Below are 20169 nucleotides of genomic sequence, written 5' to 3' on the forward strand. Positions count from 1 at the left end.
AGATCATGTATTTTATAGGCTTTTTTTAGTCAGATTTTTAGTCACTTGGTTGTTTATTTCTGTGAGGATAGCCTAACTGTTTGCTGTTCCATTTTTAACATGTGACCGCTTCTAACAAGGGACCAATGATGTGCGACCTTATGGTGCTCGTTTAACAAGGGACCAGTCAGGTTAGACTGTGGTGGTGCTCGTTTAACAAGGGACCAATCATAATTTTTCCCCTCCAGAGCTGGGCACTGTGCAATGTTTTACAATGTTTGCCTGAAACAGCAAGGTGGGTAAAAGATTAAAAATAAAATTAATCTTCCGAAACCAAAATTGCAATTCCTATTGCATTTAATTCCACTGAACTGCTAACCATTTTAAATGTTGTTGTTTTGAATAATTATGTTAGTTAAAGTCTGAGTAGTTGTATGGATGTGCTAGGTTTCACCTGTGTGGGGCAGAAAACAACCATTTTTGTTACTATAACAACACATTTAATGAGAATTCAACAAGGAAGGCAAAATGACAAATCTGGTTTGAAAAAAATTCTTAAATGGTTTCAATAAAAATACATATAAAAAGATCTGGTGTGTGTGATCTGTTAATTGTACATTAGATCATTTATGCATTAACATGCTTCACAAGTGCAAGAAGATCCGTGTATGTGTGTGCGCACACGCTCAAACATGAACTGGGGTGTTAATTGACACCCATCCCTGGAATAACCAGATTTTCTGAAGCCGTCCTTGTGACTACATAAACAGACTCATGTCCCCCAAGTAGCTTACATACCTGTGGCTCCATACCCTGTCTGTTTCCTCAGTCAACACGGAGCAGCGACCTTTACTCACCTGTCACTTGCCTCACCTGTCTAGGTCAGAGGTGAGGTAGGGAATAACCTGTCTGGGTCAGAGGTGAGGTAGGGAGTAACCTGTCTAGGTCAGATGTGAGGTAAGGAGTAACCTGTCTAGGTCAGAGGTGAGGTAGGGAATAACCTGTCTAGGTCAGAGGTGAGGTAGGGAATAACCTGTCTAGGTCAGAGGTGAGGTAGGGAATAACCTGTCTAGGTCAGAGGTGAGGTAAGGAATAACCTGTCTGGTTTAGAGGTGAGGTAGGGAACAACCTGTCTGGGTCAGAGGTGAGGTAGGGAGTAACCTGTCTAGGTCAGAGGTGAGGTAGGGAGTAACCTGTCTAGGTCAGAGGTGAGGTAGGGAATAACCTGTCTAGGTCAGAGGTGAAGTAAGGAAGGAGACGAGCTAGGGAAGGAAGGACAGGTGACTGAAAAAGCAACAAGGAACTGAAGAGAAGATGAACCTTTATTCGTCCCACAATGGGAAAATTCGGGCATTGCAGCAGCAAAGTGGACAGAAATATACATACAATTTATAAAGTAAGTATGAGATTATATAAAAAAAGATAAAAAGTGAAGTGAGTACCACTGGGATCAGCCAATGAACACAAAACCAAACGTTGGACGGTTTACTTTAAAAATATATTTTAATACGACAGCTGCATATAAATATTAAAATATACATTATACAGGTGTACAGCTCACACAAAACAAAAAATATTAGGCTTCTATTTATTTACGGATTTTTTTTTTCTTGTTGCTTTTTGACTACCGATTCTCTTTCCAATATTCTTACTGTGAAAGTAGATGTACATAGAGGTTATCGAACATCGCAAGACCAAAGCGCTATTGTCTTGTAGTATTGTAATAACTGGGCTTAATGAAGACAGAAGTAGTCAAAAATTAGAGGTGAGGATTTGGATGATAGAGACACAGAGATAGAAGGTTTTTTGTTGTTTGCTGTACAGTATATGACACGGCGTTCTGGAATGGTATGACACATGACACTGCATTCCGTGTTCTAGAACTTGCTCTTCCCCCACCTCGACGTTCCTTATCACTTTACACCACAGAGAAAACACTTTCAAACAAATCTCTGGTTTTGGTATTTAGTCACAGGGTGCTGCTCAACAGTCTAGCGGGAGATTGATCCCTCACACGCACGCTAGGGAAGGGGATCGATACGAACAAAGTCCTGCAGGCCCTGGCAGCAGGAGAGGAGGAGAGTTAAGTCGGCTAACCGGTGTTTGACGAGTGTCTGCTATTGTATTGCTCTTCCTCAGAACAGACCATTAAAACTCACACACGGGAATGTCAGTGTGTGTGTGTGTTTCAACGTGTGTGTGTGTGTGTGTGTGTCAATGTGTGTGTGTGTGTCAATGTGTGTGTGTGTGTGCGTCAATGTGTGTGTGTGAGGGTTGGATAACCAGGGCACTCAGGGGGGGCCCCCAAGTGTTCTTTCTTTTGACTGCCTGGGCGGCCCTCTTATCTTTGAAACAGGAGAGCCCCTTGCTGTGTGTGAAGGTGGACAATGTGGTAGGAGGCAGAGCGGGGAGGCCAGACTGGGGTCAGCGTCGTCCCACCGGCGTCCTCTTACCCCCCCACCACCCCCCCCCCCCCCACCCCTGCGGGGAACCTTCAGAACGAGAGCTGGCACTGTGCCGTGTCAGTCGCAGCCGACACACCGCAGGAGGAACCGTTTTTGTAGTCCCGGTTAAATCGTTCAATAACGACCAATCACAGGTTCTGCCTTCAACAACGGCCAAACACAGGTTTTTTTTCCAGATGATCCTTCCACAGGGAGGAGAGGGTAGACCTGATCCAGATCTTGGTTGCAAAAACCCACAAGGTGCATTTGACTTAATTTGAAAATGAGTTAGGTGCACTTGATTGGATTTGGATGCGGTTCAACAGATTGTGTGTTTGACTTATATTTTCACCACAAAATCTCAAAATACCCCCCAAAATGTTCTATAACAAAATGAGAATACTGTTTCTGGGTGTCAACCCTCACAGAGTATAAATATGGCATCGGATTTTTCACGTTAAGTATTACAGTGCTTTAGTCTAGTTCAAACAGTCGTACAGAATTGAGCCCTTGTACCAGGTTCTCCATGGCATTCTGGAACTTTCTTTGTGAACATTCTTTGTGTTTGAAAAACAAAGGCAGTGACCATTTCAAGGGAAAGACGAGTCAATGAGACCAGCTAGCTCTGCTATTTTCTTTGCTAGTCAGGAAGTAAAGGGTGTAAAATCACACTATTCAGTGCCATCTGAGAAAAGGATTTTGTGAACGATTTATTTTCCTTCAACTGCCCTCACTTACACACAAACAAAACATATCTTATTTCAGATCTAGGACCAGCATAGTCTGTATTCACCGGTAGGTAGAAGAAGGTCAGTTTAGGATCTAGTGTCAACAATATGACCCTGTGGGTGCCGATCTGCTTCTATGGGTGCTCTGGATCAGCTAGCTAGGCCTGATCTGACTGTGTTCTCTGGATCAGCTAGCTAAGCCTGATCTGACTGTGTTCTCTGGATCAGCTAGCTAGGCCTGATTGGACTGTGTTCTGTGGATCAGCTAGTTAGGCCTGATCTGCCTGTGTTCTTAGGATCAGCTAGCGAGGCCTGATCTGACTGTGTTCTCTGGATCGGCTAGCTAGGCCTGATCTGCCTGTGTTCTTAGGATCAGCTAGCGAGGCCTGCCTCTCTGTTCCAGGTACACGTAAACAGGGAAGTTCCAAGAAGAGTAGAGGCAGGAATGTAAGCCTAGCACAGATTGCCTTGCCAAGAACGGCCCCTCCCGGGCGATAGTCTTGCACAATTAAAGGAACAATCCACCCAAAACCAGGCGCGTTCGTACCCTCGCAGTGGTCGAACATGTAGATGGGTCACTGTGCTGCACTCTCTTATCGGTTGGTGGGCAGAGCCCCTCTAACTGAATGGAAACAAACTTTCACTTAATATCGTCCAGCTGTGAGGCTTCTCTGTCACAACGCAGGGCAGAACAGTCACAACCAGACACACGTCTACAAGTGGACGAGGGCATGCGCATGGACACCCTCCCCCCCCCCAAGAAAGAGTGAAATATCCCTTTAAAGCCCAACTTAAACAACCCTCAACGTTTGAGCACATTAACGGAAAATAGGATGAACGAAAAAAATCTGTTCATGTTGTTCTTCTAGAACACGTGAAGGTTTAGGGGGTTTTGGCCAGCGAGGGATCTTGTGACAGTTCAACCACGCACGATAGTCAGCTTGTGGAAAACATAGGAAAAAAGAGGGATCTGTAGAGGAGAGACATAGATCCTGTCTATGGCCCAACACATGTAGGCTACATAACTACATACAGCACACAGTCAGGGGCTGTAGGGATAAGATTCATAGATAAGGAACAAGGAATAAGATTCCTAGGCCCTGTTTGTACTCGAACCACAGACCCTGCCTGGTAGCTCGTCTGAGAGTGGAGGTGAGCCTGCCTGCTAGCTCGTCTGAGAGTGGAGGTGACCCTGCCTGCTAGCTCGTCTGAGAGTGGAGGTGAGTCTGCCTGCTAGCTCGTCTGACTGGATTCCTTCTCTGGAATCCTCTGGGCCATCTGTCTTTGGGGTTTTGCTTAAAGAGCTTAGTGTTGCGTTCACGACAGCTGCAACACTCCGACAGAAACACTACAAACTGTTCCTACAAACATGAACCGTCCCCCCCGGAACAGGAAGCAGACAGGAAATCACGCATGGATGAATGGATGAACCCAGGTTTGGTTTCAGCAGGACACACCGGAATATGATTTGACCTTGTTCACTGTTAGATCAACAGCTGACAAGGGAGACCGTAAAGAACCTTACGAAAGGGTTTGACTGCTCAGTTTCAACCACCGGTAAAGCCAAACATGGAGTTTCCATAGCGACGAACATTGTTTTTTTAAGAACACTGCCACTGGAACGCAGCCTGGAATTTCTTCAATGTTGGTTCACATAGCAAATAAGAAAAACAACAGAATGGTATTGCTTAACATCGCCATGGCAATCTGCCACATGCACATGGTTTACATACTTCAAAGGCCTGGACCACCTTGACTGGCCGATCAGATTTGGTCATTTGTGCATTATTAAATCTCCTCTCTCATTTTTTAGAAGTTTTTTGGACCTGTTGTCATAGCAAGGGCAAGAGAGAGGTTGCTGTTCCTGGTGGACTAGTCAAGTCTAGGCCGTGGTATAGTTAGGTTGCACAACATCCAGGAAATGGCTATGTGTTTATCGTGCCTTTGTACTCTATGAGCACATCAGACAGTTCTCGGTATTCTACTGTGCCAGGCAAGAACAATCAAGCATATATAGGTCATTTTGAAGGATTGCGAGTATCTTTTGGATCCAGGCCTGCTGGTCAGAGCGTGACACCTTCCTGTTGGGCTGAGCTTCAGCAGAGATACTCCCGGAAGCAGACCCCTCCACCACCCCAACCCTCAACAAATTTAAAACTCAACAAATTGGTTCCACACGGAACTATTTCTTCACACAAAACATAAGTTACAGGTGGTGCCATTTCACCAATACAGGGTTCTAGCTGAAATCCCACAGCAAAAGGTTCTTATATAGTTCCCCAGAACTGGTTCTCCTGACTGTAAACAATAAGAGAACCCCTTCAGAGAGCCTTGTTTCTGACAGTGTACACATTAGAAGGAGGGTTCATACACGACATGTCCGTTTCCAGACCCAGGGAACTAAACCACACATATCTATTCTCTATTACGTCAAAAACCCTTTATTACACAACTTTGTTGAATACAATTACAGCATTCTACGGTCTGTTATTTATGAATACTTTATTATGTTTTTATGAATAACAGACCGCTGCTATGGACGCACTACTGAATATAACAACCCCTTTTTGCAGAAGCAATAAAATAATTTTAGAAATCCACGAAAAAAAGAAAAAAAAACAGTATTTTGTGTCAAATAATTGATTTACTTAGTAAGTAGCCATACTTCGCATCAGGATTCGGCTTCACCCCGTCACGGTTAATTTCGCGCCTTTCGGAATCCCTCAAAACCCAAAGGCTTCATAGATCTAAGCTCACCAACAAGGCTCTCGATCACATCTCCATAAATAAACAATCATCGATAAGGTGCAGCATCTTCTATCCCTTTCCTCGGGACTCGCATGCTCGCTCGAATCCAGCACAGTGCAATGTAGCATTTCCATGACGTTCAAGAAAGACCACTAATAGGCTACGGCGTGGTGTGACCCCTTTGGGATCGGCCAATCGAAAAAAAAAAAAGCAGCGATCTAACTGGGAAGCTGGCCTTGATGTACAAAACAGAACAAGAAAACACTTTTAAGATTGTGTGTTTTTTGTTTTTTTTAAGCTCTCAGTTTTGAGGCTGACCAGTTGGTTCTGGGAGGGTGCGCTAGGTTGCTACACAACAGACCAATCAGGAGGCATGGAGAAGGCATGGAGGACACTTCCCTTATCATTTTGCTCACTGGACACACACACAGACAGACACACACATCGATAGGCTGCGGAGCTAAAGGCTGACCAATGAGAGCTTTCAGTCACTTTGTCATCCCAGCTCTTACCCAATCAGCTTCTCCGTTAGCAGAAAGCAGTGATTCAGTGACGGTCAGATTCGTAACATTATATTCACACGTCATCGGAAATTCCAGTCATCTGATGACGGACATGTGAGGGGGGAACATAATACAAAATAAAATGACAAAATAAAATAAAAGATCGATTCAATTCACACACTTCCCTCTTCCGCTTATTGTTCAAAGAAACGTTTGGGTTCACTGGCGGTGCATGTGAGAGGACGACAGAGAGGATTGTGGGTAAGGATCAGATCCAGGGACTTTGACAGCAGTTCAAATTATCTTTGGTCGGTCATTAGAATTAAGGTGCATCGTCGTTCCCCCCCCGCTGCCGCCATCTTTCTTTTCGTTTCTTGTCGTCTAATTCAGTGACGAAAGCTCCATGGCCATTGCTACAGTGGCTCCCAAAGCCCCTGTGACAGTCAGAGGCACCAGAGAACGGATGGCTCTTCCCCCCCCCCCCCGACAACACATGTGACTCCAGGGTTGCGGAGAGGCGGAACCCATGGCAACAGCAGCAGGAGTGTGACCGTAGCTCTCTGTGGTAAGCACCAATGAAACTGTGGAGCAGAGAACCTAGCCCCTCCCACTCCTGTATAAGCACTTCCTGTCCTCAGATGCCCTCTGGACAGCTCAGCCAATCCACAGCAGCGAGCTCAGCCTATCAGCGGTAAGAGCATGCTATCAACAGTGCAATGGCTATTTATAGGCACAATGGGGTACAAGTAGAGAGTACAGAGGGGATATATACAAAACACGCACGCACGTCGTACAGTATAAACTTAACACACACACACACACTAAACCAGAAACAAGCTGACGCTCACACATGTATACCTGCAGCAGCTAGCTCCGTGTGACGGTGGGCCCAAAGATAGAGTTGGGTTATAGACAGTGTTTGAATAGAGAGGCAGGGTCGGAGGTCGGAGACATGTTTAGGAGTAGTGAGGGTGAAGAGGGCAGTGTCTGTTTCGCTCCCACACACAAGTAGTCCTTAGGAGTGGTCCGGGCTCTGTCACCAGCCCCTACACAACTGGCACGCACGCCGTTGTCACTGTTGTGTGGGTGGGGTCTAGACCCACTGAATGGGGGTGTGGGGGGGAGGGTTGGGTTGGTTTAGAGGAGAGTAGAGTTCCTGGGCTGGGGGGTGGAGGTGGAGGGGCCTGGGGCTGGGGGGTGGAGGTGGAGGGGCCTTGGGCTAGGGGGTGGAGGTGAAGGGGCCTGGGCTGGGGGGTGGAGGTGAAGGGGCCTTGGGCTAGAGGGTGGAGGTGAAGGGACCTTGGGCTGTGGGGTGGAGGTGAAGGGGCCTTGGGCTGGGGGGTGGAGGTGAAGGGGCCTTGGGCTGGGGGTTGGAGGTAAAGGGGCCTTGGGCTAGGGGGTGGAGGTGAAGGGGCCTTGGGCTAGGGGGTGGAGGTGGAGGGGCCTTGGGCTAGGGGGTGGAGGTGGAGGGGCCTTGGGCTAGGGGGTGGAGGTGGAGGGGCCTTGGGCTAGGGGGTGGAGGTGGAGGGGCCTTAGGCTAGGGGGTGGAGGTGATGTTGTTGTTGTTGTTGATGTTGTTGTTGTTGTGTTGTTGTTGTTGATGTTTACCCAGTGGTGTCTTCTCCCGAGGGCATCTCTTTACCCCCGTTCTGACCTCCAGCACTGACCGCTAGAATCCTCTGAACAAACTCCTTGGTCCTCCCAGCCACCAGGGGACCTGCACACACACACACACACACACACACACACACACACGTCGGTTAAAATAGACAGACCCCATCTACCTTCTCCTCTCACTTTGACATCCCCACGTTTGGCCTCTTTTTGATACCTCCTTCTTTCCCTCTCTCCCCTCATATATATCTCTCTCTCTCCCTCTCCTCCTCCCCTCCCTTTCCTCCTCCCCTCCCTCTCCTCCTCCCCTCCCTCTCCTCCTCCCTCTCCCTCCCTCACCACTAGATTCCTTCAGGATGTCCTCCAGCCTCTGGGTCATCCCTCGCTCGTCTGGCTCCTCTTCTTCACTGCTCTCCACTTTCTGCCGGATCACCTCCTTGATACGCAGCAGCGCCCCCAGCAGGTTATCTGGGGAAAGACAGGATAAACAGCTTCTCAATAAATTCAATTTATTTGTATTTGTTGAAAGTAATATCTGTTTTCTATGATGAATGGCTTAAGTGAGAAATATTTACAAATACTTCAAAATTTCCTGTGGTTTTACCAGCGAAAGTACTAATTACTGTCAATGTACTTAAAATGGTTCTAGAGGAGGAAGATATAATGTCATGGTTTTTGATCTGAACGAACGAATGACTGCAAGAACCAATCCGATAGGACGATCCTGTCACATGTCCTGTAACTCGCTTCCTGTATTGAACACCCCTCCCCTTGAGGGATCATGTGATGCCTCAGTCTGACCCACTCCACCAGGCTAACGCTGGCCTTGACAGACCCTTTGTCTGTTCTTGCTCTCACACACACAAGAACCCCCCCCCCCCTCACAGACTACCCTCCCTCACCCCCTCACACACACACACACACACACACACACATCAGAGTAATTGGGGTCAGGCTTGCTGGAGTTGGCAGGGCTCCAGGCTCCAGACTTTACTGTCCAGGACGAGCAGCCCCAGCAGACAGGGAGGGAGGGAGGGATAGCGATCACAAAGAGAGAGAGAGAGAAAGAAAGAGAAGGAGAAAGAGAGAGGGAGAGAGAGAGAGGGAGAGATGGCCAGATGTAATCCATCTATACAGGCCGCTCTACGGAACGTTTGGAAGCTTTCTGGAACGTTTGGAATGTGGAACGCTGGAGGAGAGGACAAAAGGGGAACAGCTCACCCTGGGAGAGGTTAAGACGTGTGTGTGTATGTATGGGAGGTGTGGGCGCTGGGGTTGCCAGGTTTGAGGTGGACTGGAGTGGGTTTTGGTCTGAGTCTGACATTACTGTGCTCGGTACACAACTGTGACTGAGGCAGATTGTATGTGTGGATTAAGAGTTCCCAGCAATGTGACGTAGATCTAGACGAGTTAGAGCTGAATGTGACAGATGTGATTGGGTTGCCAGATGCCTGTTTGTGATGTTGTAAATGTTCTACATTTGATTTGATCTTGTTTATTATGTTTACTGTATGCACCTGCCCACCAAAGTAAATTCCTTGTTTGCGACCACTTCGTTGGCGATTAAACACTATTCTGAATCTGATGTCTTTGGTTTGCCAGGTTTGTCCTCACCGTACTCCTGGCTGAGTCCCCACAGTTTGATCTTGTTGGCTTCGTGCTGCGCCTTCTTCTTCAGCCTGCAGGCTCTGGCAACCACACACAAGGAAGAAACCCGTCAGACCGTCTCTCCCACTCCACCACTGTTCTGTTTAAACACCCCCTACCCCTCCTAGTAACAACACCCTCTACCCCTCCTAGTAACAACACCCTCTACCCCTCCTAGTAACAACACCCTCTACCCCTCCTAGTAACAACACCCCCTACCCCTCCTAGTAACAACACCCTCTACCCCTCCTAGTAACAACACCCTCTACCCCTCCTAGTAACAACACCCTCTACCCCTCCTAGTAACAACACCCCCTACCCCTCCTAGTAACAACACCCCCTACCCCTCCTAGTAACAACACCTCCTACCCCTCCTAGTAACAACACCCCCTACCCCTCCTAGTAACAACACCCTCTACCCCTCCTAGTAACAACACCCCCTACCCCTCCTAGTAACAACACCCCCTACCCCTCCTAGTAACCACACCCTCTACCCCTCCTAGTAACAACACCCTCTACCCCTCCTAGTAACAACACCTCCTACCCCTCCTAGTAACAACACTCTCTACCCCTCCTAGTAACAACACCCTCTACCCCTCCTAGTAACAACACCCCCTACCCCTCCTAGTAACAACACCTCCTACCCCTCCTAGTAACCACACCCTCTACCCCTCCTAGTAACCACACCCTCTACCCCTCCTAGTAACAACACCCTCTACCCCTCCTAGTAACCACACCCCCTACCCCTCCTAGTAACCACACCCTCTACCCCTCCTAGTAACAACACCCTCTACCCCTCCTAGTAACAACACCCCCTACCCCTCCTAGTAACAACACCCCCTACCCCTCCTAGTAACCACACCCTCTACCCCTCCTAGTAACAACACCCTCTACCCCTCCTAGTAACAACACCCCCTACCCCTCCTAGTAACAACACCCTTTTCCCCTCCTAGTAACAACACCCTCTACCCCTCCTAGTAACCACACCCCCTACCCCTCCTAGTAACCACACCCCCTACCCCTCCTAGTAACCACACCCCCTACCCCTCCTAGTAACAACACCCCCTACCCCCTCCTCCTTACTCCTGGTAAAAACATTTGAACTAGGGAGACACAAACACACACAGACAGAGGGGCACAGGACTTCTGTAAAGCTGGACCACAGCACTGAACACGTTTACACACACACACACGTTCCCATGACAAGTCACTTTTTATCCAATTTGTTCCCCTCCCTTAATCCATTCGTTTCTCATCCCTCTTTATCTCTTCTCCTTCTCCCTCCTCAGTCCTCTCACTCTCCTTCCTGACTCCCCTCCTCCCTATCTCCAACCCCCGCCCCCCAGTCCCCCGCCCCCCCTCCATCAGCCCCTGCCCCCCCCCCCCCCCCATCAGCCCCCGCCCCCCTCCCTGCAGGTACCTGGAGCCCAGCCCCCCAGCCCCCTGCAGGTACCTAACCCTAACCTGGAGGCCAGCTTGTTCTTCTCCTTGCGGGAGCGTGCCCGGGCCACCACTGGCAGCTCGTTGACGGGTCCCATGCCGTCGATGGCAGCGTTCAGCTTCTGCAGCTGCAGCCCGATGTTCTGCAGCTTCTGGGGGTCGGGGGTCAGGTCGCTGGCGTCTGTCTTACGGGCTTTACGGCGCCCCTTCTTACCTGGGGGGAGGATGGGGAGTGGAGAGTCAGGATGGAGGGAAGGAGGCGAAGGAAGTAAGCATGTAGGCTACAATATGGCATTAGTTGGTAGGCTAGGTACTAACATTAGTTAGAATACTAGTTTGGGTACTAAAACTAGTTTGGGTTCTAGTCAGGGTTCTGGGCAGCGTGTGTACATACCCTCCCTGCGGTACAGGGTGCTGGGCAGTGTGTGTACGTACCCTCCCTGCGGTACAGGGTGCTGGGCAGCGTGCTGGAGCTCCAGGAGAGAGACCAGCGGATCTCCCCGCCGGCCCTCCTCCTGCCCCCGGTCTCCCCGGCGTGTCGGTACTCCCAGAAACACCGGCGCTTCTTCGGACGCTCTCCGGCACGCCGCTCCGGCTCCGCCTCTGACGGGGACGACACACACGATTACATAGGTGAGCATGCGCACACACACACACACACACATAAGCGCAGACACACCCCTCTTCTTCTTTTTTTAACAGATTAAATAGATTTTGCGATTAAATGCGATTAATCGTATGAAATAATGCGATTAATCGCTATTAAATATTTTAATCGCTTGACAGCCCTAATATATATATATATATATATATAACTGTAAAACGTGACTGGTAAATTAAACCAGAGGATGCTGACAGTAATGTGTGTGGAGGGCAGAGGATGGGGTCAGGCCTGACAGAGGGAAGCAGGGGGAGCTGTCTGGACCTGTGCTACACAGCCATGATGCAACCCTGTCTGTCTGTGGACACTGGCTTCTGCTGCTCTGCTGCTCTACTGTCGCTTTCTCTCTCTCTGTCTCTCTCTCTCTCTCTGTCTCTATCTCTATCTCTGTCTCTGTCTCTGTCTCTGTCTCTGTCTCTGTCTCTGTCTCTGTCTCTGTCTCTGTCTCTGTCTCTGTCTCTCTCACACACACACACACACACACACACATACAAAGGGATCAACACTTTATTCAGTCTGCCACAAACCGCCTTGAGCTTTGGAGAGAACGAGCACAGCCACACACACACAGACAGACACACACACACACACACAGACAGACACACACACACGGTAGAGATGATAGATAACGCGGGAGCCTTTGTGCAGGCCAGGGAGAGAGGAGAATGAGGTCTGAGAGAGTGTGGCAGAGACGTATCTGTTACACCACCGTGAGAGAGGGCCATGAGTTTATATAAGACAAGGAGGAGAGGAGGGGAGGGGAGAGGGAGGAGGAAGGGAGGGGAGAGGGAGCAGGAGGGGAGGGGAGAGGGAGGGAGCAGGAGGGGAGGGGGAGGAGGAGGAGACTAAGGAACGAAGGAAGAGAGGGCTGAGGAGAGGAGGCGAAAGGAGAGAAGAGGAGAGGAAGGGAGTAGAGAAAGGGGGTACAGGAGAGGAAGGGGAAGAGATGTGTGATGTCATCACAGACTCACCGCATTCAGTTTCCGTGGAGCTGGTGAGCTCCGCTGCCGTTTCCTCCACCCCCCCATCCTCTTCCTCTTCCTCCTCCTCCTCTTCCTCCTGGTCCCCCAACTCTTCCTCCTTTTCTTCTCCCTCCCCTTCTCCCTCCGACATCCTCTTCCCCTCCAGCGCCTCAGTCTGTCCCTCCTCCGGTCCTCTCCTCCCCTCCCCCTCCTCCTCCTCCTCCCCCCCCTCCTCATCTGTCTGTGTGTCAGAGTCTGGGCCTGACCCTGTGGGTCTCTCTCCCTGGACCAACGAGTAGTTGTGCTCTTCGCTGCAGTGTTCTACAACCGACCCCGTCGCCGCGACGTCCCCCGCGGCGACCACGGCAACGAGCCGCCCCATCGCCGCGGCGACCTCCTCCTCCTCCTGCTGCGCCACCTGGTACACCTCCACCGTCCGCGCCCTCGTCCCTCGATCCGCCCCTCCCCCCGCCCCTCTCTCCGCCTCCCTCCCCGCCGGGCGGCAGGGGTCAAGGGTCACGGCCGTGCTCTCCTGCGCGCGGGCCTGGGGGCCGGCCCTCCTGCTCGTCGTCTTCCTCCTCTCCTCCTCCTCCTCCTCTTCGTCCTCCCAGCTGCGCCCCCAGCTGCCCATGAGCACGGCGTCCTCGCCGCTCGCCTCCTCCCCCCCCAGGCCCAGCTTGGTGTAGCGGGTCATCTCGTCCAGCGCCGACACGTCCCAGCGCTCCGCCTGCAGCTCCTCCCCCAGGCCCATCCCGTCGTCCACCAGGTCGCTGAGCAACTCGAAGGGCCGTTTCCGGGGCGTTGCCGGGGAGCCCAGCATCAGGACCACGCTCTGGGCGTAGAAGGTGGGAGGGGGCATGAAGGAGGGGAAAGGGAAAGAAGGAGGGAGGCAGGGAGGCAGGCAGGCAGGCAGGCGGGCAGGGAGGGAGGGAGGGAGGGAGGGAGGGAGGGAGGGAGGGAGGGAGGGAGGGAGGGAGGGAGGGAGGGAGGGAGGGAGGGAGGGAGGGAGGGAGGGAGGGAGGGAGGGAAAGGGAGGTAAAAACATGTAGAAATGTTACGAGACGTCTGGTGTTTATAAATATGTCATGCACACCTTATACTGTTGTCATGAGGCCTGTCCGCCAAAATCATCCAGTCATGACATCGATGTCTATCGATGGTTTCCATGACAGCGGGTCAGAGAGCACTGTGACATCATAATGGCACCTTCATAACAGTGTCACATCCCCCCAGACTCAACATTCCTCCTGTCTGACACAGAGTTGACTCTCTCAACCTGTTGTTTTGCCACGGCCCCTCGACCATCGGCTGTAAGGAGGGCCCATGTCTTCTTCTGTGGTGTTTCCCCGGCGCAGGCTCACCTGGTCGTACTCCTTCCTGCCCCCTGGGGGCGTGGCCAGCGGGTAGGGGCTGAGGAGGCACCTTGGGGCACCGTACACCTCTCCAAACGCTGGCTCCATCCCACTCATGCCCGGCTGGAGCACACACACACACACACACATGCACACACACACATGGACACATGCACACACACACATGGACACATGCACACACACACACACATGCACACACACACACACATGCACACACACACATGGACACATGCACACACACACACACATGCACACACACACACACATGCACACACACACATGCACACACACACATGGACACATGCACACACACACATGGACACATGCACACACACACATGGACACATGCACACACACACATGGACACATGCACACACACACACACATGCACACACACACACACATGCACACACACACATGCACACACACACATGGACACATGCACACACACACACGGACACATGCACACACACACATGGACACATGCACACACACACACACATGCACACACACACACACATGCACACACACACATGCACACACACACATGGACACATGCACACACACACATGGACACATGCACACACACACATGGACACATGCACACACACACATGGACACATGCACACACACACATGGACACATGCACACACACACAGACACATGCACACACACACATGGACACATGCACACACACACATGGACACACACACACACACACATGGACACATGCACACACACACAGACACATGCACACACACACACATGGACACATGCACACACACACAGACACATGCACACACACACATGGACACATGCACACACACACAGACACATGCACACACACACATGGACACATGCACACACACACAGACACATGCACACACACACATGGACACATGCACACACACACATGGACACATGCACACACACACACACGGACACATGCACACACACACACGGACACATGCACACACACACACACGGACACATGCACACACACACATGGACACATGCACACACACACATGGACACATGCACACACACAGGTTAGTATGCATGTATAAACTTGGCATTATTAAGAATTGTCAACAAACTCTTTTTAGCATGTGTTTCTTTGTGTGTGTGTGTGTGTGTGTGTGTGTGTGTGTGTGTGCTTACCTGAGGCATACCCAAGGCAGGGGTGTGAGTAGGTGGTTACAGTGTTGACAGTGTGTTCAACTGCAAAACAGCAACACACTGATTCAGGACAGGCTGAGGAGGAGGAGGTGGAGGAGGAGGAAGAGAAAGAGAAGGTGGAGGAGGAGGAAGAGGAGGAAGAGGAGGTGGAGGAGGAGGAGGAGGAAGAGGAGGTGGAGGAAGAGAAAGAGAAGGTGGAGGAGGAGGAGGAGGAGGAAGAGGAGGTGGAGGAAGAGGAGGAGGAGGAAGAGAAGGTGGAGGTGGAGGAAGAGGAGGAGGAGGTGGAGGAGGAGGAAGAGGAGGGTGCTGGGTTACCTGAACAGCAAGAGCGATCAGGGTGAAGGAACCGTTCCTCTTCCCATGCTGTCGTCACGGCTACAGCCTTGTCTCTGCCGCGCTACGAGGAACAGGAAGCAGGAAGTTAGACGTGCAGCGTCTCCACAGCTTCACTTCCTGCCCGCCGCCCGCCCCCCGCCCCTACTGAGCTGCCGCTCTGCAGGGTTTCAGAAGGAAATGAAACCTGCAGCCGTGAGTGGACGAGGTGAGTCTACAGGGCTCGTGGAGGGGCGGGCGGCGAGTCCTGATTGGTCGAGGGGGAGGGGGCGAGTCCTGATTGGTCGAGGGGGAGGGGGACACAACAGAGACAGGACCGGAGCCTGTGTCCTCAGTTGGCTTGTCTCTCTAACACACACACACACACCCACACACACCCACACACACGTGTGCAAACACCAGAGCACTCTAACCCAGATAAGATGAAAGGAGGAGAGAGGAGCACGTGGTGTTTATGGAGGTGAGCAGATCTGAGATCAGTGTGGACAGAAGCACCCTGGATGTCTGGGTGCCTGTCTCAGACAGGGCTGATCTCAGAGCAGCTCAGAGTGACCTGAGCTGCCCTGCCAAGATGACCTCACACACACAGGAATGAGGAAGTCAGCCCTCGCTGGGGTGACAGTTAACACAACAGCATGCCTGCGTGGGAGTTTGTTTGTACATGAAGACATCTGTAACACTGGGACGTTTTGTGTGTGTGTGTGTGTGTGTGTGTAATCTAACACTGTGTTGTGAAGAGCGCTACAGTGTAGTCACTTCTGAGTGGATGCTGAGAAAAACACTGTAACCTTTCTCCCCAAGAGCCTAGCCGAACACTGAGATTCTGAGAATGAAAAAGATTCTCGCAAGGACCCCAAACATCTTTGGAACTCTAAGAATCTGGTATAATGCCACTGGAATAAATCTAAGAATGCTTCTAGAATGAAGTCGAGCCTTCTAGAATGTACCTTCTAGAACAATTATCAGCTGCTGAGAAACCTGTAAATACACCGCGTGACTCAAGTTATTATCATTTTTTTTTGTGCTTGCACACACGCACACATATAATAATATGAATACAATTCTGTAGTACAAAACGTTACACACTACCACCAATAACAAGTTTTTAGATGCGCTGCTGCTGGAAGAAATTATCTGATGAATAGACTCGCTTTGTCTGTCAATCATTCAGTGAGTATTGATTCAACACCGCCTGTCCAAAGGTCATCACACCGGTCACTGGGATGGAAATTAGGTCTCGCGGCAAGGTTCCCATACACGTTTAAATGGCGCGAACCTCAGGAAGAGACGGTTCTCTGTTCTCCACGGAAGAGACAAGAGAGATTTGGTGCCACGGATCTGGGCATTATTGGCTGCCCAAACATTGTGTGCGCATGTGTGTGTTCTGTAGGCAACACGCAGGCCACAATAGCCCGTAGATTATAGTTAAACTGAGTATCAAACAGCACCATAAACATAATAAAGTTTGTGTGTCCCCCTTCAACCCCGACCTGAATTTTGACCCAAGCCATGCCAACAAAGTCGGTCTTTCACCCAGATAATAAGCCATTTATAGCCAAAGTATAAATACATTCTCTAGAGTATAATGTGGTAATGTCTGAATTTAAATTACGTGCATTGTTAAAAAATCCCGCCACGGGGAGAGACGTGAAAGAAGCGGTCTAAACAACGGACCACACCGTTAATGAGGCATGTAGACACCCGCCCGTCCGGTCGGGTTAGAACGTTTAGGACCCACACGCGCAGAAACTGCAAGCACATTTTACCAGCGACGTTTTACCGTTTCAACCAAAATCGTTATTGTTGTCGAGTCCGTGTGACCTAGATTAGGCAGTTGGGCTATATTACATCAGATCCTGCTAATCTAATGATTTACGAATTTATTTGGTCAAACAAATCCAGCGTTCTCATTCTAATACAATTCGAGATACTGTTGACTTTTTTTTACTTTAGTGAATAAAGGGATGGGGCCTATTGCACATTTAAACGAAGTCATGCAAAGTGCAGTGGGGTTAGCTAGCTCGCTGCTACTGTGGTCAGACGTGCATAAATCAGCGCGTATAGTGGCAACGAGACAACTAGGGCGACTCACTGCTCGGTGAGACCGTCTGGGAAACGAATTTCTCAAATTAAGATGCCCGTGGACAAGCCGTTTGGCACAGAAATTAGGCCGACTACACCATGAATGTTATTTCCTCTGCCCCCTTTAAATAGGGATTATTTCAACAGTCTGGCGATTACCACGCGCACCCGATGACCCCTCTTCTTCTCTTTTAATATCCTTGTAATTATTTATCCTCCTGAAAAGTGTTCGGTGCTCCTCCACGTTTTTACCAGCGTCCGGGTGCAAGTCTTTGTTGTTGAACGTGTTCCCTCGTTATATTTTAAAAAAACTCTTCATTAATTAATCGTAGTCTATTAACACGACGAACTGAAGGGTGACGTCTTGGGCACCCGGGTGGTGAGTCGGCACCGCTGGATATGGGGCACAACAAAGATAGAGCACGCCCTCTGAGCGCCGTGGGTCATGGCTCTCATTCGGAGTCCCGCATGGCATGACAGACCATCGAGCACGAGACTCGATCGGAACCCATAGCGAGATACATTCTTAACACCAACAAGGGAGAAAGTATCCACAATCTAAATTATTGTCCAAACCAAGCGTGTTGACCAGCGCAAAATTTGGGATGCTGATTTTAATATTTGTAGCGTGCCGCCCTACCCCGCCCCCCAGCCCACACACACTCAATGTGGGGCGCAGCTGGTCTATGCTAGGTTGCAAGCGGATGTCCATTATTAATTGTTAATAAGGCAGCCAACCCCGATTTGATAGCATGCAGTGTGGCAGCAAGAACAAACTGAATTACTGTTTATAGCCTTCTCGTGACCTACAAACGAATTCACAGTTACAAATATGACTATGTGTTGCTAAAGGAAGTTACCTAATTTCCACTCTTGTGCTCGCTCTCCACCTGTGTGTGAGGGTGTGTGTGTGTAAATGTTACATGCATACTTGATCCCACTCTAAAGCGGTTAACAGACTAAGTTGAAAGGGTATTTAGGAAATGTCACAAAGACGATTCGAAAGAAAGATTCTCCTCCCGTGCCCGGTAAACGTCTCCTTAAATGCCCCCAAATTGTACAAGCACGAGGCGATCTTTGGAGGGATCCAACAACTTCTTCAGTGAATTACAAGGCTATAGTTGTAGTTAAGAAGATGCACGCCATAGCTACCTTATTAGGTGCCGTCCAGTGTCCCTTTGGTGTTAACGTGTAAAAATGTCGGGCCACAGAAACATAAATTATTACGCACAAATCGCAGCGAAAAAAAAGCCCCGTCAAGGAGACTCGCAGCAAACAAATCATTTATCCCACATTGAGGAAGTTAGTTTCTAAACAGCTGGTATCGAGCTTGTCCACAGTGGATAAAAAGGGACTCGGGTGCTTCAACGTGAAAACCTTTGGTCCCGTGCGCAGTCATCTTGGAGATGACACCAGACGCACATACATTTTTGCGTCCAACGTCCGCTTTGAAGACCTTAATCCAGCCAAAGACGACTCAAGTATACATTATAAATCCTGACGAAAACGACAACCCCCCTTACGTCCGACTTGGTGTCGCCCGCATGACTCACAATTAAAAAAGGAGAGAAAAAAAACGTGCCTACCCTCTTACGGCGTAATGATAACACACTTTTATTTTTCCTTCGACCCCTGAGCGTCTAGGGGCGTGGCATGTGACTGCGAGGCGTTTATGATGTTATTATGTAGCACGATTGTTGTAACATAATCGTGTAACTCGTGTACTTGTGAAACGCAATGGTTACAGCATTTCGATCGTGAGAAAACGGGACCGAGCTATATGGAGAGAGCGACAGAATTGGAAACTGTCAGCGGTAAACAGGCGGTTGACTGGGGGGCATTTGAGTTCACGAGCCTTGTGTATATTTCCAGTGAAAAAGGATATGGCTGGGCTCGACAAAACGGTACGTCAGAGGGCGGGTTCACGTGACCCGTCTTTTAAGGACACCGAGAAGGAACGAACTTGAATCTGTTGAACCAAATGTAGGTTATACCGTCCAATAATTGTCCGGACCGTTGTTTCCCCAAAAAAGTAAAATGGCGAAAGAGCGAAAATAAATATAGCCTACGCTTAGTAACTGAAAAAAGCCTTTCAGACCGTTTTTTCGCCTACTAATCTACAAATTAATGAATTGTGTCTCAACAAACAGACACGCTTTTATTTAAATGTAGCACACTTAAATTTAAATTCGTTTACGAGGCCCATGTGTGCAGTAGCCTGTCACGTTATATTTTCATTAATAATAGAAAGGCTTAGTCTCGTCCTCTCCCTCTTCTTCTCCCTCCCTCTCTTCCCTCTTTCTCGTTCCCTCCATTCTCTGTTCCTCTTCTTTCTGTCACTCACCTTCTCCCTCTTCTTCTCTCTCCCTCCCCCTTTTACAACCTCCACCTCCCTTCAACTCTCTCCTTCTCTCAATCCGCGACCACATTCCACATAGAAGACGGTCCAGTACCTTCTACGAGATAGGGCGTTACC

The 20169-nt window shown here is 49.8% G+C and overlaps 2 protein-coding genes across 5 annotated transcripts in view; one reads left to right on the forward strand and one right to left on the reverse strand.

Annotated features, from left to right (window-relative positions):
• LOC124464563 (ectonucleoside triphosphate diphosphohydrolase 7-like) overlaps nt 1-153 on the forward strand; it is an 8129-nt gene extending 7976 nt beyond the window's left edge. For all 4 annotated transcript variants that reach the window (XR_006955739.1, XM_047016459.1, XM_047016461.1 and 1 more), the window contains one exon: nt 1-153. This exon is cut by the window's left edge. The gene's annotated coding sequence lies outside the window, so the exon portion shown is untranslated.
• Nucleotides 154-7967: 7814 nt separating this feature from the next.
• Nucleotides 7968-14195, reverse strand: LOC124464557 (CREB3 regulatory factor-like). Its single transcript, XM_047016453.1, has 8 exons — nt 14088-14195; nt 13016-13558; nt 12736-12856; nt 11539-11706; nt 11128-11317; nt 9631-9704; nt 8356-8484; nt 7968-8119 (listed from the first exon to the last, which is right to left on the reverse strand). The coding sequence occupies exons 1-8, from the start codon at nt 14193-14195 to the stop codon at nt 8007-8009; spliced, it is 1446 nt and encodes a 481-aa protein (XP_046872409.1). The 3' UTR covers nt 7968-8006.
• Nucleotides 14196-20169: the final 5974 nt, after the last annotated feature.

Source organism: Hypomesus transpacificus, unplaced genomic scaffold (assembly GCF_021917145.1).
Source record: "Hypomesus transpacificus isolate Combined female unplaced genomic scaffold, fHypTra1 scaffold_380, whole genome shotgun sequence".
In the NCBI taxonomy this organism is placed as follows: domain Eukaryota; kingdom Metazoa; phylum Chordata; class Actinopteri; order Osmeriformes; family Osmeridae; genus Hypomesus; species Hypomesus transpacificus.

Excerpts from the sequence above, each read along its gene's own strand:
- LOC124464557 (XM_047016453.1), bottom strand. The coding sequence starts at position 14,195 with ATGAGTGGGATGGAGCCAGCGTTTGGAGAGGTGTACGGTGCCCCAAGG. Across the intron at positions 11,318-11,538 it reads CACCCTGTACCGCAGGGAGG|GTAAGAAGGGGCGCCGTAAA; the intron begins GTACGTACACAC and ends TCCTCCCCCCAG. Across the intron at positions 8,485-9,630 it reads GGGACTCAGCCAGGAGTACG|ATAACCTGCTGGGGGCGCTG; the intron begins GTGAGGACAAAC and ends GTCTTTCCCCAG.